We start from the raw sequence: 25,757 nt of genomic DNA on the forward strand, positions 1-25,757 counted from the left end.
ATTTCATGCTCATTTGAAAAATATTCTAACAATACAGAAATGTAGATCTTAAATAAAAAGCCTCCAAGTAAAGTCACCAGTAATCCACTCTGTCTGCTCACCTCTAAAAAGTATCCACTGTTCAGTTAGTATATTTCTCTTGATTTTTTTCTTCTATGTATACATTAAAAAATACGCTTCCATTCTCATATGCTGTCTGCCTCTTTCCTCTGCTCTTCTGTCCTACCCATCTGTCTATATTCTTATATAAATACGCACTGCCCCCCACCTCAGAAACGGGAATGTGTCTTCCCTAGTGTTTTTCAACTTGCTTTTTTTGCTTATCTTGGCCTCTCTCCTCCTACCCCCTTCCTGCCCACCATGTTAATACATGTATTAATAGATCCACCACTCTATTCTTTGTAATGACTATTCAGTACCCTATTTCTTTTTTTTGGCGAGGGGATGGGCTATAAATTATTTCCCCAACCATCCCCCCCCCCGATTTTTTCCGCTAACTCTTATTGAAAAATATTTGGACTTTTTCTAGTTTTTTGCTCCTACAGACAGTGAGCAACCGGCATCTTAATTCTGAGCATTTTGAAACTGACAGTTGTCCAATTGACTGATATTTTTGTCTCTTAGAACATGGAACCCTGTTGTTCAGAGACATATGCAGAGCTTCAGCGCACAACAGACAGCAGTGGGGCTCCTCAGGTGGGCATATGTGTGGGAGGCCGCCGGCCCCTCAAGTTTTCTACGGGAGCTGGAAGAGACCTCAGAGCACAGGGTGAACAAAACCTTTTAAAGCCTTGAGAAGAAGGTTCCATGCAAGTGAAGCTGTCTAGAGAGCTATGTGTGACTCCATTTGTAGAGCAGATAATCAGAGAGGAACCTTCCTGGCACATAGGCTGTGGGTTGCAGTGCAGTCCCTGGGGCCCTGGAAGATGTGTGCCCCCCTCAGCTTAGTGCCTTGCTTTATGTACATGAGGAGGGTGGGCATCCCTGAGGGCAGCAGGAGTGCCACAGTCCACAGTAGCCCTTCCCCAGTCTCATTCCCGCCTTCCCTGCTCTGGTAAAGAAGGAAGGGGCTACTCCTCAGAAACCCCCTTTGACCATCCTGCCTATGTATCCCACTACCCTTTCTGTTTTGTACATTTCTGTGATTGAAAATTTTATAATAAACTTGTATTGACTTTGCTAAAGAAAAATTATTTGGGGAAATTTATAAATAAAAATTCCAAAATAGTAACCTAGCAGTACATGAAAGAACCCGGTTTCCTTCGCTCTCAGCTGCCCCTCTATAACACACTTAATAGCTTGGCGTTATACTGCCTCCCTTTCTTTATGCATCTACCTAAATATATATATATTTTGTTCTTGTAAAAATAGGATCATACTGTATGCAGTTGTATAACATTTTGTACTTAATATATCATAGATAATCTGTATTATACATCAAAACATATCAACGTACCTTATTTTCTTTATTAGCTATATCATTTCTATGGTGTGGCAGTACAATAATTTCTTTAACTGGTCTCTTATGGTCAGGTTGTTTGCAGTTTTTCTCCAATCGAGCTGAGTTGATACAAAATACCTTCATCTAAGGAGAACCATTGGCCCAGTTGTTTACAGTAGCTAGGCAGCATGGGTAATCCAGATAATCCCAACATACCTAGTTTACTTAGTACCTTCAACTGATCCCTTATTTTCATTCTCTCCCAGGGTTTGCTAGTGACATATATCTTGGTGACCATTCTGTAGTTTTAGTGGCTTTGTGTTTTGGGTGTGTTTGATTTCTTCATGTCCTGAGGTTTCTAGAATATCATCCTCCTTTCATGTTCTGCAGACCCTTTGAAACTGCCCAGATTGGGAAACAGGAAAACCTGAAATCTCTGACAGAAAATTATCTGAAGTTCTGTGATAATTGTCTAACAAGCCTCCCTGGCCCTTACTCATATGTGAAATGATGGTAGCCTGCCCTGGCTGAATTTCATTATTACTGACTACCTCTGTTTGCTTCTTGCTGAATGTCTCCAGATTAAACCTTTCAGAATGTGCCATTTGCTGTTGGAAAGTCATATTCTGCATTTAGCTGAAGGATTTAGAACAATTTTTCTCAAACCTGTTGAATCATAAAATTCACCGGAGAAGCTTGTTTAAAAAAAAAGGGATCAGTTGATTAAGATGGTAAATTTTATGTTATATGCCTTTTACCTCTTAAAAAAAATTGGAAGAGAAAAGGAAATGGGCCAGATTCCACTTTGTAGCTATAAAAGAGAATGAAGTTGTACTTTATATGCATGATAGATTAATCTCCAAGACATGTTGTTGAGTGGTTGGGGAGGAGTTGCAAAATGGTGTCTACCATATATTAACTCTGCAGAAAGAGAAGCAAAGAAGGGGAAAATGTATTTGTTTCTGTACGCTTAGAAGCATACCCAAGCAGCAGGTAATCCTCTTTGCCTCTGGGAAGGGAAACTGGATGGCCAGGGACCGGAGTGAGAAGGAGTGTTGCCTTTGGAATTTAAAATCATGTGACTCTGTTGCCTATTCAAAGGTAAATATTTTTTTAAAGTTAGATTTCCGAGTCTCTGTCATGGATAGTCTGGTTTAATACATTTAAGGTGGGGCCTGGGAACCCATATATATTTTTTAAATAACAGCTTTATTGAGACATGATTCATGTATCATAAAATCCCTCCTTTTAAAGAGTACGGTTCAGTGGTTTTTAGTATATTCAGAGTTGTGTGATCATCGTCAGTAATTACAGAATATTTCCACCTCCCCAAAAGAAAACCCCGAATCCATTAGGCAGTCACACCCCGTTCCCCCTCCCACAAGCTTCCCCCAGCCACCAATCTCCGTTTTGTTTTGATGGATTTGCCCATTCCAGTCATTTCATATAAATGGAATCTTACAATGCAGATCTTTTATGACTGGCTCCACTCATTTAGCATAATGATTTCAAGGCTCATCCATATTGTCGCGTGTATGTACGCATATATGCCGCATGCATGTAGAGTTGGAGGAACTGCCAAATTGGTTTGTGAAGTGGCTTTACCATGTTCCATTCCCATCAGCAATGTTTGGGGGCCTGGGAATCTGTGTTTTCACAGGATCTCTATGATTGTTATGCTCAAGCTATTTTGGAAAACACCGTCTCCAGTAGTAGCCCAGTCCCTCTTACTGTGGCTGTTTGTCTTCCACCCAGTGCCCAGAAGCACTGAAGGACGTGTTGATCACTGTGCAGGGAACAGCAGCAGAATGCCTCTCTGCAGAGCAGTCAGCACCCCAAGAAAAAGGATCTTAAACAGGACGAACTCTGGGGTGAGGTCAGCCAGGCTTGAGTGGGGTTTTTTGTTTGTTTTATTTTTTTTTTAAGATGGAATATGGAAAATAAATCTAGCCGTTCCTTGAAACCTCAGAAGATTCAGATGGAGGAATGCATAGCATGGGGAAGCCAGTGCATAGATTGATACATGCTTTTTCCTTCCCCCAGTGGAACAAGGATAATAGTCTTTATGAATTGGAATCTGATTTCTCCTTTTTCTAGAAGTCTTTTTTAGAAAAAACAATGTAACCCATTTTATCTGTAATTGTCTTCTGTGGCTTTTAATAGCCACAAATAAAGTGTTATGTGCTGTAGGGTATATAGAAATAGAAATATAATGTCGTACACGTGAAACATACAGTGTTATAAACCAACTTCAATTTTTAAAAAATGTTATATGATATTGGCATGATTATTCTGAACTCTATGAGGAAAAACTGTTTTCGTACACAGTAGGATTTGAGTTCTAATTACTAAGACAAAATTGAAAGGTCTCCCAGACAAGATTTTATATATGGGGCAAGTCTTCCGAGGATAGAAATAAAAATCTGCTTTGAAACATTTCCTGCCTCAATGCTTAAATAACTGTTTCTTTTCACTCCCTCCTTTGGAATGGGAACTGAGCAGGGTGGCTGGGAGGAGTAGGGCACCCAGCACAAAGTGGGTCCCTCTTTAATGAGCCATAATAATAGGCACCTTTCTCAGGGCCACTTGGTAACAAACACATAAATAGAATACATAAATGGTCTTTCAGGTTGTTCTGAGCAGAATTTTAATTTCCGCCGAGAAAGGCTCTTTCTTCACTTTGTTTGATAATGGACTTAATGTCTTCACCGGAAAGCAGTGCCTATAGAGCCAGGAGAAAGACACCAGACCTGGTGGAGTCCAGGCCTGCCTGTGCCCTAGGGGGTGAGGTCAAGGGTAGGCTCAGCTCAGTTTCTTATTTTCGTATTGTGGTTAAGTTCACACAACATAAAATTTACCATTGTAACCATTTTTGAGTGTACACTTCAGTGGCTTTAAGTACATTCACAGTGCTGTGCAACCGTCAGCACCATCCATTTCCAGAACTTTTTCATCATCCCAAAGAGAATGAAACTCTGTACCCATTAAATAATACCTCTGTTCCCGCCTTCCCATTCTACTTTATCTCTCTGAATTTGACCACTCTGACTACCTCATACCAGTGGAGTTAGACAGTGTTTGTCCTTTTGTCTGACCTATTTCATTTAGCATAACGTTTTCAAGGTTTGTTCATATTTATAGCACATGTCAGCATTTCCTTCCTTTTTAAGGCTGAGTAATACTCCTTTGTATGTATGTACCATGTTTTGCTTATCTGTTCTTTGATGGACACTTGGGTTGTTTTCACCTTTTGGCTCTTGTGAATAATGCTGCTGTGAGCATTCGTGTACAAGCATCTGTTTGAGTCCCTGCTTTCATTTCTTTGCGGTATACACCTAGAAGTGGAATCGCTGGCAGATGGTAATTCTGTGTTTAACTTGAGGAACCACCAAGCTATTTTCCACAGCAACTGCACCAGTTTGGATTCCCACCAGCAGTACACAGAGATTCCAGTTTCTTTACATCTTTGCCAATACTTGTTATTTACTCTTTTTTTTCATAGTGGCCATTCTCATGGGTGTGAGATGATATCTCATGGTGGTTTTTCTTTTTTAATAAATTTATTTATTTTATTTATTTTTGGCTGCGTTGGGTCTTCATTGCTGCGTGCGGGCTTTCTCTAGTTGTGGCGAGCGGGGGCTACTCTTTGTTGTGGTGCGCGGGCTTCTCATTGCGGTGGCTTCTCTTGTTGCAGAGCACAGGCTCTAGGTGTGTGGGCTTCAGTACTTGTGGCATGAGAGCTCAGTAGTTGTGGTGCATGGGTTTAGTTGCTCCGCGGCCTGTGGGATCTTCCCAGACCAGGGCTGGAACCCGTGACCCCTGCATTGGCAGGCGGATTCTTAACCACTGCGCCACCAGGGAAGTCCCTCTCCTGGTGGTTTTGATTTGCATTTCTCTCATGATGAATGATGTTGAGCATCTTCCATGTGCTTAATGTCCATTTGTGTATTTTCTGTGGACAAATGTCTATTCAGGGTAACCTTTAGTCAGGTTACTTGTTTTTTCCATTGTTGTAGAATGTCTTTGTGTATTCTGGTTATAAACCCCTTATCATATCTGTTATTTGTAGACTTGTGTTTCTTTTAAAAAACACACATCTGACTGTGTTGCTCAGTGCTGGTGATGGCCTTTAAACTCTGCTCAGCTCAGTCTTTTACCATCCCTGGGCTACTCTCACCTGGCCACTCAACTTTTGAGCTTTGTTCATCATCTGGGCGTGGAAATAATTGTACCTTCCCCATAGGACTGCTTGAGGACTGAGAATGTTAATTACCTTAAGATAGGGCCTAGGAGTTCCTCTGGTTTCCATGAATAGTGCCATTTACTACTGTCTGTAGGCCAAGACGGAAGACCCTGCATCTTTCTGGGAGGTTTATCTACCAGAGCCCCTATATCAAGACAGGATCAGCTGCTTTGTGTCCCCCTTAGAGCAGAGCATACGACAGGCTCCCAGCAGATAGGTATTAATTAGTGTGATCACGTTGGGCTCATCACCACACTTGTGTTGTCAACTCTTGCCTCCTGTTTTCCCATGCGTGCCCACGATGCCCGGGAGAGTGCCAGTTCACAGCCGGAGCTTAATAACTGTGCTTAGGTGAATGCGGTACGGGTGTGAGTTCGGGGTCCTGGGAGGGAAGCTCCTGGAGCAGAGGTAACTTTATGTAGTAAACCCTGATATCAGTGTCTTTCCATACTGTGTTTTTTTCTTTTGAAGAAGGAAGAGAAGTCACTACCCCACTCTCCAGCTTCAGTCGCAGACTCCTCTCATTAAGGGCCAGCCTCTGTTTCCGGCTGTGGGCGTTTGTTGTTGCGTCTGCTCCTCTGCTGTGCTGGAGGGGCTTCTGGTTTTAGCTCGGGGTGCTGCAGACCAGAGCACTGTTCTGTGTGCATCACTGCAAGCCGTTGCGGAGTGGAAGTGTATTTGAACCATGTAAATGTTTGATCTTGTCGGGTAGTTTAAAATTTTGTTTGTCAGGTCAGTGTTCTGTCTGTTCTGACCCTGAGGCTCTTTCTCATGGTTAGTACTTAGGCAGTTCTAGAAAGACCTCTCCTTCTCCCTCTCCATCTACGCTCCCACCAACACACTAGTTCCTCCCGCCACCGGCTGTGTCCTCCTGTTACTCCCTCTCTCTCACCTCCCCCTTCCTCTCCATCCCTCCTCTCTCCCTCTTCCCCTTCTTTCCTCCCTCTCACCCTTGGAGGTCTTCTTGTTTTATAGTCTGTTTCATAGTTCGTAAAGTGTCTTCACTTTCCAAATGATTCTCCGGAACTGTCACCTAATCAGAAGTCTTTAAAGCCGTGTGTGTGCGTGTGTGTGTGTGTGTGTGTGTGTGTGCGCGCGTGTGCGCGCGCACACATTCCTTCAGGCATTTCCATTGTTATTTCTTTAACAAATACGGTGTGCGTTAGAGCATATTCAGACAAACCAGAGCTTGAACCTGGGCTCCACCACCACGGCTGGACCCTCCCGCATACACAGGCCCTGTGGTAGGACCGGGCACTTCTCGTTCCACACCTCATTTCCTACCTGTGAAGTGGGCTGCGGACAGCACTTTCCTCCTGTGGTGAACCGGATGGTTCACTGAACCAGTTCAGGTGAAGCCTTCAGTACAGGCAACTGTGACTTCTATGCCCTCTGTAACAATTTGCCACGTGCTTTTTTCACGTATTATCTGAAGTCAGTTTGAGGTTCTCTGAGCCAAATCGCTCAAAGGAGGAAGTGGGGGAAGAGGAGAGCTGGGAGGCGGCAGCACCCTCTCAAGCGAACGTTCCAACGAGTCGATCACGGTGCAGAAACCCTCTTCCAGGACTCGCCAGCTGTCTTGAGCCCTCGGTGTGGCCGGACTTCCAGGCCGTGTGAAGAAGAAGCAGACCCTGAAGTTTTCAACGTTCTCATACACGGACTTTTCTTCTGTCTTGCAGCTGATGCCTTTTTCAAAGCCGCTATAAGCCTCGTTCCAGAAGTTCCAAAGATGATTAATATTGACGGAAAGATGCGGCCCTCAGAATCATTCCTTCTGGAATTCCTCTGCAATTTCTTTTCTACTTTGTTAATAGTTCCGGTATGTTTCCCCAGAAGACCTGTAGGTGATGTCTTTCTTTGACCTGTTTTACATACATTCTTAGTCCTAAAAGTGCAGGGATGTTCTGTCTATACCTGTATTGGTTTTCTAGTCAGATGTTTGAATTTTTCAATGTGTTTTCTGTTCATTCTGTGTCCAGGGTATGTAGTCTAGGCTCTCTATATGGTCGAGGGGGTATCACTTAGTGGTGAGGGCTCAGGCCTCCGGACCAAGACACCTAAGGTAGAATCCCAGCTCCCCTTCCTTCCAGCTCTGAGTTTCAGGTGATTATGTAACATTACCAGGATGCAGTTTACTCATTTACAAAATGGAAATAATAAGAGTATCTACATCTCTAGGTTGCTGTGATGATTAGGTGAGCAAATGTACGTATATGGTTAGAGCAGTGCCTTAGCGCGTAGTAAACACTTAAAAAGGTAATGGTGGTGTTATTTTGATGGCAAGTACCAGAAACCGCAACAAGATAGTAAAAGTCGAAGGGGATATTGTTGGAAGATGCTGGGGTTTCTCGTGGAATATAGGAGATGAGAAGTCAGGCTTGGGCTGGAAGGAATCAAGGCCACTCCCAGGATCCAGCATTAGGACCTTCACCCTAGTTGGGGTTCTTAACCTGGGGTCCACCTACCCCAGGGTTTCTGGCAGGGCAACCACGAATTTAGATGAGAAAAAAAAAGGTTTTTGTGTTTTGTTTTGTTTTGTTGTTGTTTTTTTTCACAAACCTCAGTGAAGTTTAGCCTTTTGCTTCATTGTGAATCACAGGCAAAGAGCCACAGTACCAGTTGCGGTAGCTGGGACTTTGTCACGAAAATAATCAACACTATGTTTATATCACGTTTCAGGTGTGAAAGTTATTTCAGAAGATCGTCTACGTGTTTCCTTCCTTTAAAAATGCAGTAGTTATTAGGCCCATCATTACTTCACCAAGAAGTAATAGATTACAGTATAACAAATACATTGGAAAAATATTTTGACAACTGTATTTTAGCATAATTGATTGCCTTTGTAGTCTTACATATGTTATTTTCTGCATTAAAAATAGTACTCTGAGTTGTGCATAGGCGTCACCAGGTTGTAACAAGGTCCAGGCACAAAACGGGTCGGCTCCTGATGAAGCCAGATGTACATAGGAATCGGGGATGCGTTTTAAAATAGAGTCTTGCTTTGTCCCATCCCCGCCTCCCCACTGAGAGTCTCACTCAGTAGGTGGGATTGGCCTCTGAACCAGCATTTTTGAAAGCTCCCTCATCAAGTCAGGTGTAGGTGGTCCTAGGACCACACTTTAAGAAATGTCCCTCTGGGCTTCCCTGGTGGTGCAGTGGTTGAGAGTCCGCCTGCCGATGCAGGGGACATGGGTTCATGCCCCGGTCTGGGAAGATCCCACATGCCACGGAGTGGCTGGGCCCGTGAGCCATGGCCACTGAGCCTGTGCGTCCGGAGCCTGTGCTCTGCAACGGGAGAGGCCACAACAGTGAGAGGCCCACATACCGCAAAAAAAAAAAAAAAAAAAAAAAAAGAAATGTCCCTCTGGACTCAGGCCATGAAAGCAGCCCAGCTCCCGTGGGTACGGGGTTCCCTTTTGGGGTGATGAAAGTGTTCTAAAATTGACGGTGGTGATGACTGCACAACTCTGAATATACAACCAACCTATGAACTGTGCGTTTTAAGTGGGTGAATTGTTGGGTGTGTGAATCATATCTTAGTGAAGCTGAGAGAACAAAAAGTGAGTTGCTCCAAAGTTTCCAAGTTCAGATCCCAAGTTCTTTGAAGAGGGGCTGGGATATTCAGGAGGCGGGCTTGATGCTTGATTTCAGTGTTTTCAGATCTCCTTCTTAGTACTTTATAATCAATTTCTCTCTTTTTTGGATATTCTAGTTATTTGTCAGGTGACAAAATCAGGGTTTCTAATGAGGAAGTTGATCAGTGTCATTGTTCATTGATTAACTGGGATGCGTTTTCCTTCTGCATGTGGGGTTTTCTCTGTTAAAAATCACTGGAGCCTTGAAGAAAAGCTTGTGTTCGGTCCTGACCCAATGACTCAATAGCCTTGTGGCCCTGAGAAAGTTTTGTAACTTTCAGAGCCTCAGTTGTCACCTTTCTAAAATGTCATCCAAATGCACACCTAGCAGGGCTGCTGTGAGGATTGACTGAAATGATAGCTATGAAAGTGCTTTGTGAACCAGAAGCTTGGTCCCTGGGGTCACAAACTGATGACCAGTGGGTGGAATCCAGCCCGGAGACATACTTGTTGGCCACATCATGATGGAAAACGTTTGGAACTAATTACCCACATTTAAAAATTGGTAGGGGCTTCCCTGGTGGCGCAGTGGTTGAGAGTCCGCCTGCCAATGCAGGGGACACGGGTTCGTGCCCCGGTCCGGGAAGATCGGAAAATAAATAAAATAAATAAATTTAAATAAATAAATAAATAAATAAAAATAAAAATTGGTAGATCACAGGAAACCCCAGAAATTTAGTTCCTTGTGAAAAATCAGGTCCAGCCATGTGAGGCCCGCATTCCCCGCCTGGCCAGTTGACCTCAGCTGGAGAGCAGCTGCCCTTCCTGGGGGGCATGTGCACTCTCTCCAGGTCCCCGGGTGCCTCTGGGTCCATTAAATCCTTTTCTGTTGCCTACCGTTCCCCTAGGCATTCAGGGGAACCCCCCTGCCAGACTTTATTGGTTCCTGGTATCAGTGCTCAGGCTTTTGCCAGGATTTACTAAAGCTCATGAGATGAAGAATAGCCACAGTCCGTGACTTCTTACTAGGTGCCCTGTGCAGTGCTAACTCCCTTCGTCAACATTCAGTCTCTAGGAAAATGCCCCCAAGTCTTGCAAGGTAGGCGTCATCGTACCTTTCCCACTTAAGGAGACCTGGAGCCCAAGAGGCTTGCCTGGGGTCACGTGGCTGTTGAGCAGCAGAGCTGGGAGGTCTGTGCTGCCCCAGAGCCTGTCCTGCATGGTCTGCCTGAAACGTTTGCAGGGGGCTTTATTTGCTCAAGGTTGTTGAGACTTAACAACCCTATATCCCTCCTGTGGGATGCAGCATAGTAACTACTGGTCGGCTTTCCGGGGCGCAGTGAGATGTTGAGCCTGAAGGGCCAAGGCCGGGCGCTAACCGAGCTCAGAAGCCAGAGGATGGGCCACACGCGAGCTCCGCCCGCTGTGAGTAGGTTTAGCAGGAGATGACTCCCATATCCCACCTTTACCTGGTTCGCATTTTTTTTGTTTTCTTTTTTTTTTGCGGTACGCGGGCCTCTCACTGCTGTGGCCTCTCGCGTTGCGGAGCACAGGCTCCGGACGTGCAGGCCCAGCAGCCATGGCTTACGGGCCCAGCCGCTCCACGGCATGTGGGATCCTCCCGGACCGGGGCACGAACCCATGTCCCCTGCATCGGCAGGCGGACTCTCAACCACTGCGCCACCAGGGAAGCCCTACCTGGTTCGCATTTTTACCTTTCATGTCACAGCTTTTTTTTTTAATTCTATTTTTTAAATTTAATTTTATTGTTGTAAGGACATTTAACATATCTATCCTCTTAACACATTTTTAAGTGGACAGTACAGCTTTGTTGACTCAAGGCAGTATTGTACAGCAGACCCCTACAGCTTATTCACCTTGCTTAATTGAAACTTTAAGCTCACTGATTAGTGACTCCCCATTTCCTCCTCCTCCCAGCCCTTGAATTCCACGCTTTGATTCTATGAACATGACTATTCTAGATGCCCTACATAAGTGGAATCATACAGTATTTGTCTTTTTGTGACTGCCATATTTCACTCAGCATAATATCCTCAGTGTTCATCCAAGGTTATGATGGCATTTCCTTTCTTTTTTTTTTTTTAAGGCTGAATAATATTCCATTATATGTGTATACCACATTTTATTTATCCATTTATCTGTCAATGAACATTTAGGTTGTTTCCATATCTTGGCCGTTGTGATAGTGCTACAGTGAACATGAGAGCACTAGTATCTCTTTGAGATCCTGATTTCAATTATTTTGGATAAATACCCAGAGGAGGGATGGCTGGATCATATAGTAGTTCCATTTTTAATTCTCTGAGGTACCTGCATACAGTTTTCTATAGTGGCTGCACCATTTTGCATTCCCACCCCCAGAGCACAAGACTTTTAAAGAATGGGTTTGGAAAGCTTTGATTCATTTTATTTGTTTAGAAAAAAATTGAAGCCATTTTAGACCAAATAAAATACGTGGCCCACTCTATTCATACTTATAAATGCAGAAGTAAACATTCCCCCAGGACAGCCCTCTCTCCTCAGCAAGCAGCACCACCTTTCGAGCATTTTGAAGCATTCTTCTTTGGCATTAGTAGCAGTCAGCCTCTTGGTAGACTGCAGAACAGTCTTCTCCATGTTATTGAACTAATGCATTTCTTTTGACAACATTCGGTAGGATAAGCAAAGTAGAATTAATTGAACAAGTTCATTGTTACCACTTCAGACGCCTAATTTTGATTCAGTTGAAATTTGTAGGCAATGGAAATGTTTCCCATCAGTTTTCTGGCACTAATCACCAGGACACAGCAGGGAAATGTCTTTTCTCCATCTTATCTTTGAGAAAATGTCCAGCCATCAGCATAACATGGTATCCAGATGCTAAGATTCATTCATTCCGTCCACCCCGCAAATATTTGTTGATCTGGGAATGGAAGAGTGAACATGAGAAATGTGTGCTCCCACTCAAGGAGACAGATGCTAATAAGCAAATAAATACTTAACTACAGTTGTATAAAGTGTCATAAAGAACTACAGGGACCTCTGAGAGCCTCAGATTTGAAGGGAAGTGGGTCAGGGAAGTTCCCTGAGAATGTGTTACCTGAGCCGAGATCCAGAGGAAGACTAGTAGGTCCCTAAGTGTGGGGGGCGGGGAGGGAGCAGTGTGGGTAAGGCCTTGAGGTGGGAAGGGTCACCCAGCAGCACTGGAGGGACTGGAAGAGAGCCGCAGTGACGAGCGAGGTGGTGAGAGACTAGAGGGACACCAGGGTCTCGAGCTGGCAAGATGGGCAGGGGCTGGCTGCAGCAAGGCCAGGGAGCTCTGCAGACTCACCAAGGGCCTCGCATCTCCATGGTGATCTGTCTCCTGCCCTCCACCCCCGCCACGCCCTCCCAGTGCCCCTCTTTCCTTTCTTGCCCTTCCTCCCAGTCCCCTTGTGTTCTGGCTCCTTTTCTAAAGGACTTGAATATTTATTTAACACACTTACATACCTTTTACAGTGAGCCAGCCAGCAGTTCACAAATACTCACTGCAAACAAACCTGTTATTATCCTCATCTCACAGAAGCAGACCCTGGCACAGAGAGGTGAAGTGACTCACCCAGCGTCACCAGCTAGTAAGTGGCCAAGACAGAATTCAAAGCCAGGATGTGTGTACTCCGAGCTATCTTTGCTGCCTCTCAGGTCTCCTGGGAAGTTCGTCATTTTCAGGGTATTCCTTCCCTCAAGCAGTGACATTTAATAGAAGGATTCCCACAGACCAAGGAGCCAGAGGGATATTCTGAGTGGTTGAAGGCAGGCCCCCTTTCCGTGCAGCAGAGAGAGAGAGAGAGAGGTTTGAGTCCCTCCCAGGCGCCCCTTGGGAGCCACCTCCTGAGCATTTGTTTGCTGCCGGGCAGCCTTGGCAGAGACCCCAGGGGAAACCTTTTCCCCCTCGGATTGCCAACTGAATCGGGATCTCTTTTTCTTCTTTAAAAAAGAAATCTGTGTTTGCATTTCTTTAGTTGCTGGCACTGGTACAATTTCTTCTGAAAATGTTACAACCACTGAAGTGTGGCTATCGTGTGGAAAATGTTTTCCTTGTAGAGAAGGTTGGAAATAATCTCTTCGTCTCCTCGGTTTAAAGCTAGCAGAAACGGCTGGCTACAAACCTTCACGTCTCCGTGACCCCTTCTTCCACCTTTTTGCAGGTGTGTTGAATGCTCTCTCACAATAGTTACGGCAATTTGTATTGAAATTAAGTTACTGGAACATTCAGAGTGTCGTCTCTTTCCAGGGCAGATCCTGAAATAGAATATATTTTGAACATCCACATAGCAGAACGAAATAGCCTAGTTAGAAACAGCTGTTAGCAAAGCAAGGCAGTAGTGAGCTGCCATCTGAGACTGACTCTGGCAATGGGAGGCGGACCGTGGCACGGGCAATTTTGCTGCATATAGTTTGAGGTACTCAGATTTTGGAGTATCATGTGTCTTCTTTTGTGCCGATACCGTAACAGCAATTCCTGTAGATGTTAGCAGCTGTACAAATCATCTCTCTCTCCTCCGCCCTCATTCTTGCCCATTGGAAGTATTACTGCTGTGTATCCACACATTGGATTACGTAGCTGCTAACTCCCGCCCACCTCAGTTATCACACTTCTACTCCATGCCTGAATTCAAGATAGCCGACTACGTGTATGCCTTCCCCCAGCTAGCTAGCTCCATAAAGTCTAGTTCGTCACTAATTCATCTGTAGAGAGACAGTATAAATAGAGTATTAGCAGTTAGGAATGTCCACTCTGGAGCCAGACTCCCGGGGCTCAAATCCTGCTTCCCCCATGCACCAGCAGTGTAGCTCATTTCCCATCTGTGAAATGGTGGGGAGAGGAGGTCATAAAAGTATCTTCCCAGAACGTAGAAAAGCTATGGTAGCTACAATAGCTACCATAAAAGTTAGCTGTTGTTTTTGTAGCCACCTCAGTGCCTGGCACATAGAAGGTGCTCGAAAAATGTTATCCATTCAACATTATTTACCTACCAAGTGCCTGCTCTGTGCCCAGCACTGTCCCAGGAAGCAGAGACAGGGATGGGGCACCATTTGCAATCCTGGGCAGTGTATTACTGGCAAACACAGCAGATAAAGTACCTGCCGTCCTGGAGGTTATAGGCTAGGATGAAAAAAAAGATGAACCAAGAGGTATGTTTGGGTAGTTAGGAATGAATAAGATCACTTCAGATGCTGAGCACTGCTCTGAAAAAATGAGATGGATGACTTGACGTGAAGAGAGATGAAGAGAGACGGGTAGGGGCTCTGGATTGCCGATCAGGGCAGGAGCTAACGTGTAAGATGAGATCTGGAGGCTGTCAAGGAGCCACTGCAGCCAAGTCTCGCAGGTGAATATTCCAGTCAGGGGAACAGCAGGGCTGGGAGGCCAGACCCCCTTGGCATATGAGCTGCCCTCCAGAGCATCCTGTGCCCTTCAGTCTGGTCTGTGTGGGAGACGGGCCTCTGGGGATCGCATCACCGGGGCTTCCTTCCTTCTGGCTTCCAGCTGGTTCAGCCAGCGCGAGTAGTGACGTGGACTGCAGGGCAGGAGGAGGGCGAGGCTGGGGTATTTATCCCCCAACTCTCACTGGGCCGTGTTTGGCGATGGCTTTGTTCTTCCAGCCAGGGCTGCAGCTGCTGCTGGGTGGCCTCCTCCAACTGCAAAAACTCGCTCCCCGCCGCGTGCTTCCAGCCCGAGGATGGTAACAGTTTCCCTCTGTTGCCAGGCCCTGGGTGCCTTCTCGCTACTTCTCTTCATTCTGATAACCTTTCATTAACCCATCCTCGTTTAACCCTTGTGAGCGTGTCCTCTGTGTCCTGCCAGGACCCTGAGCGGTCCAGCTGGTCCCAGGAGCCATAAAGGTGGCACTGGACTGAGTGAGGGGCAAGATGGACCAGCCGGGTCAGCAGGGCGATGGCAGCAGGAGCTGGGGGGGGAGGGGTCTTTGGAGAGCATTCAGCAGGGGAGCCACTGCATTGCACACTCCTTTTTTTTTTTTTTTTTTGCGGTACGTGGGCCTCTCACTGTTATGGCCTCTCCCGTTGCGGAGCACAGGCTCCAGACGGGCAGGCTCAGCGGCCATGGCTCACGGGCCCAGCCGCTCCGCGGCATGTGGGATCTTCCCGGACCGGGGCACGAACCCGTGTCCCCTGCATCGGCAGGCGGACTCTCAAACACTGCGCCACCAGGGAAGCCCTGCATATCCTTTTTGGAACTGAATTGAAGCTGCTGACTTTTTTGCATCCCAGCACTGGTTCAGTTTAGCATCTGAGAAACACTGTTGTTATAAGCTCTGTGACTGACTGTTGGGTTTTTCCTCTCCCAAGAGAGGATCCTCAATTTAGCTGTTAATGTTGCTGAACGCCCTAAAGAGTGAGGCTGTGTTTAAAGTCGGTGCCTTTGGTGGTGACAGTGATCATTTGGGGGTTTACCCGAGGTAGGTAGCTTCTGCTGTGCTGTCTGCAACGAGACCTGCAATCTAGCTTTTGTAGTTGGAAGAACAGGGCTTTTTACTGTTATGGACATAAGAGCAAGGCTGTAATTTTGGAAACAGCCCATTAAACTGACAGGTAATTTTGCTTTCTTTCCTCAGACCCAGAGCTCTCAAAGCTTGTCTCCCCAGACTGGAGTGTGTTGTTTGGTGGAGTTAACGACGTTGTGTCACTTTTCTCTCTATTGTTTAACCATAGTTGGCACTTTAATTTATCTACAGCTGCTAAAGGGAGGGACCTGGGTTTCTGTCTTGATTTTTTTTCCCTCCTGCTTCACATCTAGGTTTATTTTTCCTTTTTTTGGTCCTCCACTAGGATCATCCGGAACACGGGGTTCTGTTTCTTGTTCGAGAGCTGCTCAACGTGATCCAGGACTACACCTGGGAGGACAACAGTGATGAGAAAATCCGCATCTACACCTGTGTCCTGCACCTGCTGTCCGCCATGAGCCAGGAGACCTATCTCTACCACGTAGACAAAGGTAGCTGGGTCCCTCCACCAGACTGCACTGTGTTTGAACTTCTGAACAGCAAGTGCAGGGTTTTCATTTTCTCTTTTATTTAATCCCCTTGTGTTTTACCTACCATGAACTTCTAGTCCAGGGTCTTGATAAATTTGCCCAGTGTAAGAATTACCTGGGGAGCTCTTTAGAATACAGGTTCCTGGGCCCCATCTGTCTCTTCTAAATTAGAATCCCCAGGAAGAAGCCTGAGAATTTGTATCTTTAACAAGCATCCAAGATCATTTTGGCAAACAGACGAGTTCAGAGAAGCACTCTGTTGGGTCAGTGATGTCTTGGGTGTGGCACAGAATAACCTAGAACGGTGATTACATATGCACATGCATGACCTTCATCCCAGGCCTGTTCCTTACCAGTTTCATGTGGGTCCTGACCTGGACCCTTAGAGCGGGTGCTTGGAAGAAGGAGATGGCCTTGCTCCCCAACATGCAACCAGCCGTCTTGAACTTGCTCCTACAGGTTTGGGAGCAGCCTCCTCATGTCCTTGACGCAACATGGGACAGTCCCAATTCCAGACCTCTGCCCAGTGAGCCTAAGCATCTTCCTGCTGGTCAGAGCCTCAGTTCCGATTTTTGGTTTCCAAAAAAATGGCCCTATTGTTAAAAGCAGTTTGGCCAATAAATGAGTACTTCAGGGTTTAAGCAGCTGTCTCTACACTTGGATATTTTAGGGAACAAATTTGCAGTGCTAAGGATGGCCTCCTGTCATAACTCTCAGAGGCTTCCTCTGGCTGGGATTTGGGGGCTGAGGTTACGTAAAGATGTAACTTGGGGAGGTTGGTTAATGTCAATGACGATAACTCCCACGATCTGAGCTCCTACTGTGTGCCAGGTACGGCACCCCAGACTCCGTGGGCCTCTTTCTCCTTTAATCCTGACGGCATTATGAGGAGGACGGGCATTTGTGTCCCCATTTTACACACAAGCAAGGGGAGACACCGAAAGACAACATGGTTTTACCAAGCTCAAGGCCAGTTAGTGCTCGGAGTGGAATTCACTGTGGTACATGCGTTATGCTGCCTCCTTGATTACAAAGTAACAGTATTTTGATTAAAGTATATCATAGTACACACATACAATAAATCATAAAGCTCAGCAGATTATCACAAGGTGAACACACCCAGTAACCACCACCGAGACAGAGGAATCAAACATTACCAGCTCCCCAGAAGTCCCCTGTATGCCCCCGTCCACTCAGCACCACCACTTTCCTCTCTAAAGGTACACTGCTCTCCTGACTTCTAACGTTACAGATTAGTTTGCCGATTTTTGACTTTTCCGTAAATGGACTCATTTAGCAAGCGTTCTTTGGCGTCTGGCTTCTTTCACTCAGTGTTACGTCTGTGAGATTCTTCTGTGTTGTGTGTAGCTGTTGTTCATCCTTTTGCATTGCTGCATAGTATTCCATCATATGAATATACCAGAATTTCTTCATTCCCCTGTGGATGCCGTTCTGAGCTGTTGTGAGGAGTGCTGCTGTGAACATTCCTGAATATATAACTCTTGGTGTTCATGTCTGTCGGGTATATGCCCAGGGTGGAAATGCTGGCTGGTGGGATTTGCTTATGTTCAGCTCTGGTAGGTACTGTCTCACAGTTTTCCAAAATAGTTATACCAGTTTACACTCCCACCAGGCATGAATGAGATTTCCATTTGTTCCCTTGATATGGTCAGTCTTGTTCATTTTGCCTCTTCTGATGGGTGTAATTTGCATTTCTCTGATGGCTAATGAGGGTGAGCTTTTCCTGTATTCGTTGCCATTTTTATTTCCTCTCTTGTGAAGGGCACGCAGAGGGCTCAGAACAACAGAGAAACTTTTGAGGACCAGATGCTGCCGCGGAAGTGGGTCTGTAAACCTGGGCCCTATGAGAGGGGCAAGCCCTCTCCTCGCTCTTCCCTTCCTTAAACAGATTCACTGAATCCCCTGTCTACACACACAGCAGGGCGGACTGTAGGAGCCAGAGCGCCAGCACAGGGAGCATGGCTGTGTTTGACAGGTGGAGTCTAGTTCTCTAGCTTTTAGAGATGAAAACAGAACGGCGGGTTTTCTTTGCTGCCTTCTCGGCCCAGCTGTTTACTCTGGATGCACAATTGTGACCTGACAGTTGTCTTCGTAGCAGAGAGTCCTGGGGCCCCGGGAGGCTTTGCAGGGGTGGAGGCTCCATTTTCCCATCTCTTTCTTAGTCGAGGCAGCTCTTTAGACAGCGCTGACAAAGGTTCGAACTCTGAAAAACTGGGGTCAGCTTTTTTCTTTGCATTTACGAAGGATGCCTTGGCTGTTTTCTTTCCAGATGAATAAGAAGACAATGTTCTGAAATGACCTGGAGCCATAACTCCAGTGCTGTCATGCGAGCGTGCGAGCGAGTGTGCTTGCTGTGGAAGGGCAGGACACTTCTGACACTGAATGTCTATTTATTTAACACGCAGATGTCTAGTTGGAAGAGTACAGCTCAGGGGCCCGTGGGAAGTCGGCACAGCCCCTTCACTCCTCCATGTCACCTGCCAGGCCCTTGAAGCATTTGGGGTTGTGACCCCAGGGCCAGACAGATGCAGAGATCCTGGGCTATTTTTAGTAGCCATTTGCCAGGGATCTCATTTCTCCCGGTTGTGAGCGCCAGTCTGGATTCTCAGGCCTGCCTTACACTCTGGCCAGGCCAAATTACTTCTGATTGTCAACTTCGCGCTTCTCTCCCCGCCTCTGTCACCACCAAGTGTTAGCATGGAAACACTTTTCCCCACTTCTGACCCCGTTTTTCACTTTCTCTGTGAATTTTCCACCTTCAGGGTTCAGCCTGGATCTCACCGATTCTATAATTCCATCCCAAGCCTAGATTTTAGGATCCTGGGACCCCCCAGGCCGCCCTCTCCTGCCATGCAGCCCATGCGGTTGTGATTGCCCGTTTGCTTGTCTGCACCTCCTGTGGACTGTGTGCTCTGTGAGGGCAGGACCAGGTCAGCCCGTTCCCCACCCACCAGGTCTCCGGGTCCTGGAACCTGGCGCAGAGCAGGCCCTCACCTAGTCCGTGCTCTGCGTGTGTGAGCGGGCTGCTCTGAACACGCCTCTGACCCCTCTGGGCAGGATGCCTGCAGCTTGGGTGGTTGACCACAGGTGGTCCTAGACCTTCTCACTTCTCCCCTGCTGCTCGGCTAGTCCAAAGGAGAGCAGGTTACTCCATCTCAGAGTGAGACTGCGAATTTATGCCAGGAACTGGCCGAGTCCTCAGCAGCAGGTGCGAGAAATTCCTTTACCAGCTGCATTTTGCCACCCTTCAAAATCAGATGGTGGTGAATGGCTGAATCAAATTCTTTCTCTTCTTACAAGAATAACTGCTGTCTTCCACGTCATGGACGGCAGTTGAAACACAGCAGCCAGAGCCAGAGCTGTCTCAGAAATCCTGGGACAGATGCCTGCAGCCCAGGGCAATTCACCACCAACCTGTGTCATAGGAACAACTACGAAGCCAGCAGCCGACCCAGGAGAGCACTCCCAGAATATTCCCCACCAAGGGGCAGTTCAGAACCGGAGTAGAGGTTTCATGGGGACAGAGAAGCTGGGGAGCAAGGAGACCAGCTGCTCTCCTCATTCTCAGGCAGTATGTCTGCAACCTGCTTACAAATGGTTCAGCCAAAAAAAATGACGTGTGTACGTGAGTGTGTGGAGAGAGCAAGTGAGAGAGCTTCACAGAAGTGGCAAAACAGCATCAGCTGGTGATGCCGGGTGAGAGAGAGGCAGCGCTTCACTGTCTACAGCCTTGACATTTGTTTAAGTAAAAAGCTGGCGATAGAAGAAGAAGTTATTCTTTTTTTTTTTTTCCCACTTAGAAACTCAGTAGTAATTTATTTGGAAAAAAATAAGCAAAGAATGGCTCATTAAAAAATACATTTCATAGTGTCATTCTTCCTCCTTCATACTTTTCCCAAATGCCTAATTGGGAGTTAAATATAAGTGTAAGAATTTTAAAAGAATATTACGTACAATTTTATTGAAGTAGAAGAAGGAGTTATTATTCTTTTTTTTTTTTTTCGGTACGTGGGCCCTCTCACTGTTGCGGCCTCTCCCGTTGTGGAGCACAGGCTCCGGACGCGCAGGCTCAGCGGCCATGGCTCACGGGCCCAGCTGCTCCGCGGCATGTGGGATCCTCCCGGACCAGGGCACGAACCCGTGTCCCCTGCATCGGCAGGCAGACTCTCAACCACTGCGCCACCAGGGAAGCCCAGGAGTTATTCTTGAAGTAGCAGCTAGAAATGTACATGAAGCATCCCTGAAATTATTTTGTCAGTCAGTTAATTACTATATGCTTATACCTGTACCATTCCCCAAAAGATTCAAGACAGATTACAGGAAATATATAAAGTAATAAAATATAATTTTTTAATTGAAAAAATTGGTTCTTAGGAAGTTATAAATTAGGAAATATATGGCTATATATGTCTGTGTGTGGTATATAGGTATACTGGCTGTCACTTTACTAACAGTATATATAAACATCTTTCAGTACTAGTATACTGTAGCAATAGTATAGTATAGTGTAGTACATGGTAGTTAACGACTATAGATCATATACTTTCATTGTCTTCATAGTATTGCATTTAATGCTAATGCCACAGAGCATTTAATCAAAACTCTTGGTAGATATTTCCATTGCTTCTCCTCTCACCATTATACACAACATTTATAATGAACATACATTGAACATACAATGAACATTGTCCTCTATGATGAAACAATATCACATATATGCATCTTTGTGCAACTGGGGGGATGATTTTCTTAGGATAAATCCCTTGGAGTGGGTTTTCCCAAGTCAAAGATCTGACCTTTTTCTGTACTAAGACTTTTTTTTTGGGAGTAAAATATACAAAGTGATAAAATACATATAAAGTTTACCATTTTAACTATTTTTAATTCAGTTTTATCAAGTATAGTTGCAGTGTTGTGCAACCATCACCATTATCCATTCCAAAATTTTTTCATCCTCCCCAACAAACTCTGTACCCAATGAACAATAACTTCCCCCTTCCCCCCTCCCCCCAGCCTCTGGTGAACTCTATTTTACTTTCTGTCTTTATGAATTTGCGTCTTCTAGGTACCTCATATAAGTGGAGTCATACAATAGTTGTCCTTTTTTTTTTTTATTAACTAATTTTTGGCTGCGTTGGGTCTTCGTTGCTGCACGCGGGCTTTCTCTAGTTGCAGCGAGCGGGGGCTACTCTTCGTTGCGGTGCTCGGGCTTCTCATTGCGGTCGCTTCTCTTGTTGTGGAGCACGGGCTCTAGGCGCGTGGGCTCAGTAGTTGTGGCTCGCGGGCTCTAGAGCACAGGCTCAGTATTTGTGGCTCACGGGCTTAGTTGCTCCACGGCATGTGGGATCTTCCCGGACCAGAGATTGAACCCGTGTCCCCTGCATTGGCAGGCGGATTCTTAACCACTGTGCCACAAGGGAAGCCCTGGTTGTCCTTTTGTGTCTGGCACATTTCTCTTATCATAATGCTTTCAAGGTTCATCTATGTTGTAACATGTAGTAGAATTTCATTCATTTTTGTGATTGAATAATATGCCACTGTTTAGATAAACCACTAAACCACATTTTGCTTATCTATTGATCTGTCAGTGGATACTTGGGTTGTTTCCACCTTTCGGCTCTTGTGAATAATGCTGCTATGAACATTCATGTACATGTATCTGTTTGAGCCTCTGCTTTCAAGTCCTTTGAGCATTGGAGTTGCTGGATCCTGGAGTTGCTTTCCCACAGCAGCTTTACCATTTTATATCCCCACCAGCGATGCACGAGGCTTCCAGTTTCTCCACATCTTCATCAATACTTATTTTCCTCTTTGTTGTTGTTTTTAAATAACAGCCATCCTAATGGGGGTGAAGTGGTACTGGACATTTCTTAAGGCTTTTCTTACTGATTTCCAAACTATGGTACTCCCACCAACAGTTTGCCCAGGCCTACATCAAAACCTGGTATTCTTTCTCACCTTTGTTAATCTGATAGGTGATGTTTTACTAAAAGTTCTTCTGTGGTTTTAGTTTTCTGTTCTTTGATCACGAGTGAAGTTGAACTTTTTTCCCCCTAAAATTATAGGCCATTTAGATGTATTTCTGATACATTGATGTATTTGCCAATTTTCCTATAAGTGACCCTAAGAGGGGTCTCTTTCTTAAAAGCTCAGAAGCCATCCCTGCACATTGTACTTTGGCTTTTCTTGTCTTCTGGCCAATGCCTGTTTAACATGATCCCCTGGTTCTGTAGCTCGTTGCCAGCAGTCCAGGGAATAGTTCTATGCAGGCCCTGACAGACGGCTGGTGACTTTGACCATAATGGGGCTATCCATTGTGGCTCTGACTCTCAGCCTCACCCATCTGCAAGCTAAACGGGTGCCCCGTGTCCCTCGCTTGTGGTGTCACCTCTTGTTTGCATCACACAACTTCATGGGCTTTACTGTGATCCCATATGTATCATCCCTTTTGATTGTATATGCCTAGGAGACAGAATCCTAGGGATGGTGAAGAGCTGGGCCGAGAAGAGCACAGCAAACCACATCCCCCCAGATGAGCTAAGCTGAACCGGTTTATTGACGTCTCTAAACCATGAACTGGATTAGCACTGTGTGTACATGGCTGTATAAGCCCAGCCGCGCGCCCCCCAAGGCACCTGCACGGCCTCTGCTTTATCAGATGTCACTGCACCTGGGACAGTGGCCCAAATTTTAGGCCTCCACCAGATCAGAAACATCTAAGAGCTGCCACTGCACTTTTCCTCTCCTTGACCACTTAGCGCTGAGGGTGCTCCGATGGTTTTGCACTGAACTGAGCGCTGCTCATTCACACCGGAAATAACTATGGTCAGCCACGTACAAGTCGGCATTTGGGAGTTGGGGTGAAAGCAGTTAAAAAAGGATCTGGCGAGAAAAGGCATGGGGGGAAAGAATCGACTCTGCAAGGCAGAGCTTGTGGTTCCCTTACAGACTTCGCAGCAGCCTGGCCCTGACCCCTCACCGCCCCCCACCAAAAAAAAAAGAAAAGAAAGAGAACCGCTGAAGTGTCCGCAGGAGGGACCAACCAAAAGCATTCTGGTCCATCACACAATGGACTACTGCTCAGCTAGTACAAGCAAAGCAGCACATCCATATATGCTGATATGGAAATAGCTCCAGGAATCATTAAGTGAAAAAAAACCAAGCGCAAAACCGCACCCTGTAGAGTCCCTCTCCTTCCTTACCCAGAGGTCATGCTTTGTGCGAAGGTCGATAGGAAGGAGGGAGGGGGGAGGTCAAACCCAGGCTGTTCTTGCAGCTGCTCTTTCTCTAGACAGCGGCTGTCACAGGAGATGCCCAAGGAGAGAGGGGACTTTAGTGAAAGGATTCAGGTTTGCGAGAAGACATAGAGAACCTTCCGTTCCATCTGCAGAAGTTTTGCGGCGGAGTGACAGGGCAGGGGGCTGGGGGCGGTGCTTAACTGTGTAGGCTTTGACGGGAGCCTCCCAGTTTGGGATCCTGGCTGGGACAGGCTCGGAGCCTCCGTGTCCCCATCTGTCATCTCTTGCACATGCGGTTTTGAGGACTCCACAGTAACACCTGTGAAGCGCTGAGCCCAGCGCCTGGCACCCCAGTGCTCAGTATTGACAGCCATTCTGATGGCCACTGTGATGCTTGCCGTCCCCCTCCATGCCTGGGCCAGAGGGGACAGACTTCAGAGTCTGAGCTCTCTGGCTTAGACTGTCTGGAAGGCCAGGTGTTTTCTCCATGATTCCCAAGGCCCAAGCCCGTGGGAAACTCTGGCCGTTTCCATTTGCCCTGCCGTGATTTCCTGCCACCCGCTGACACCACGGCTGCCTCTCCCTGGCCTTGGGCTTGGGAATGTCTCACTGCTCTGGTTTCTTCCATCAGTTGACTCCAATGACAGCCTCTACGGGGGAGACTCCAAGTTTCTGGCTGAGAACAACAAGCTGTGCGAGACGGTGATGGCTCAGATCCTGGAGCATCTGAAAACCCTGGCCAAGGACGAGGTAGGTGCCCCTGCCGCCCCCATCCCCGCCGCTTGCCCTGAAAGCACGCGTTCCCAGGGTGCTTGGACATTGGATCGTCCAGAGAGTAACACGCCTGTGTGAAGACTGTTCATCGAGGGCCCCGGGGCCTTTGCTCCTACCATTTTCTCTGCCTGCACTGTGCCTCCCCAGGGTTCCCCTGGCCACCCCTCTCATCATTCAGGTCTCAGCTCAAGTACCTCCTCAGAGTGGCCTTCCCTGAACCCTGTGTCAAGTAGCCACTACACTCCTGCGTCCCTCTGAACTGTCCCTGTGACGCTCGGGCATTCTCTGAAATGCTCTGTGTGTTCACTTCTCAGTCGCCTGCCTCCCCACCAGAATGTAAGCTTCATGTGGCCGGGACCTCGAGATGTGGGTCTCGGAGACCTGCCTGTGCCTGAGACGGGCTCTCTGGGATCCATCTGTCACTCACCCCGGCATCCTCACCTCGAACCTGGCATACAGCGGGCGCTCAATCAGTGCATGTTGAGTAACAGCCTGCACTTTCCACACCTTAGCTCTTTGAGGCCCACAACAGCCCTGTGATGTAGGTGCTGTGTTCATTCTCCTTGGACAGAAAAGAAAACCGAGGCTCAGAGAGGTTTCCAGAGCTCCTGGTTTCCTCTGGTTGTGACAGAACAGGGTTCCCACCCAGATCCTCAAGCGTGAATCTGTAGCCAATGCATCACCCTCCTCGGTCAAGGCCTTACCACTCAGCTCCTAAGAAGTGGCATACGGTTGTCCAACCATGATAGTAGGCTATGCCTGCCCAGCCTTTTTCTTTTTTTTTTGCCACACCCCACAGCTTGCGGGATCTTAGTTCCTTGACCAGGGATTGAACCCGGGCCTTTGGCAGTGAAAGCTCAGAGTCCTAACCATTGGACAGCCAGGAAATTCCCATCCCAGCCTTTCTCATGCTAAGTGTAGTGTGGAGAACTTTGCGTGTGTGGTTTCATCTCACAACAGTCCCATGAGTGGGAACAGCTGTTATCCCTTTACACTTGCCAGATGAGGAAACTGAATCCTAGAGTGGTAGCTATGGAATGTGGTCAAGGCAATCTTCTAGAACCCATGCTCTGATCCACAGAATATATTCCTTTATCAGATGTTGCGTCGTTGCCTTTTCAGAGCAGTTTTTCCCATATTCTCCATATTATAGATAGATGGTTGACTGATTTCAAAATAATTTCCAAATTATAGTACGATCTAAATAACTACCTGGTACCCTTCCCCAGTTACTCCATTTTTGCAGCGTCAGCTCAAACATGTGGGTGACAGTTGGATCCCAGAAGCTCTGTCTCAGGCTTGGTGGACATTGCGTTAAGGCTGATTCCTGCTGTGTAATCAGGGTGGGGAGGTTGGCAGTGACTCTGGAGTCAAAGCCAGTGCCTGACCTTTCTCTGCGTCCTTCCCCTGGGGCAGCTCCTGTCAGGCT

General features: G+C 46.6%; 1 protein-coding gene across 4 annotated transcripts in view; it reads left to right on the top strand.

Moving 5' to 3' along the window:
- The window catches only part of VPS35L (VPS35 endosomal protein sorting factor like), a 129,417-nt gene that overhangs the window by 97,811 nt on the left and 5,849 nt on the right, over positions 1-25,757 (top strand). For 3 of the 4 annotated variants that reach the window (XM_029221840.1, XM_029221837.1, XM_029221839.1), the window contains exons 27-29: positions 7,364-7,503; positions 16,091-16,256; positions 24,186-24,304. In XM_029221840.1, the coding sequence (XP_029077673.1) occupies positions 7,364-7,503; positions 16,091-16,256; positions 24,186-24,304 (425 nt within the window). Of the gene's footprint in view, positions 1-624; positions 1,175-7,363; positions 7,504-16,090; positions 16,257-24,185; positions 24,305-25,757 lie in introns of those variants that run through there. The other variant, XM_029221841.1, reaches the window with a different exon arrangement.

This window comes from Monodon monoceros, unplaced genomic scaffold (genome assembly GCF_005190385.1).
Source record: "Monodon monoceros isolate NGI ecotype Baffin Bay Population unplaced genomic scaffold, NGI_Narwhal_1 Super_Scaffold_13, whole genome shotgun sequence".
NCBI classification, from domain to species: Eukaryota; Metazoa; Chordata; class Mammalia; order Artiodactyla; family Monodontidae; genus Monodon; species Monodon monoceros.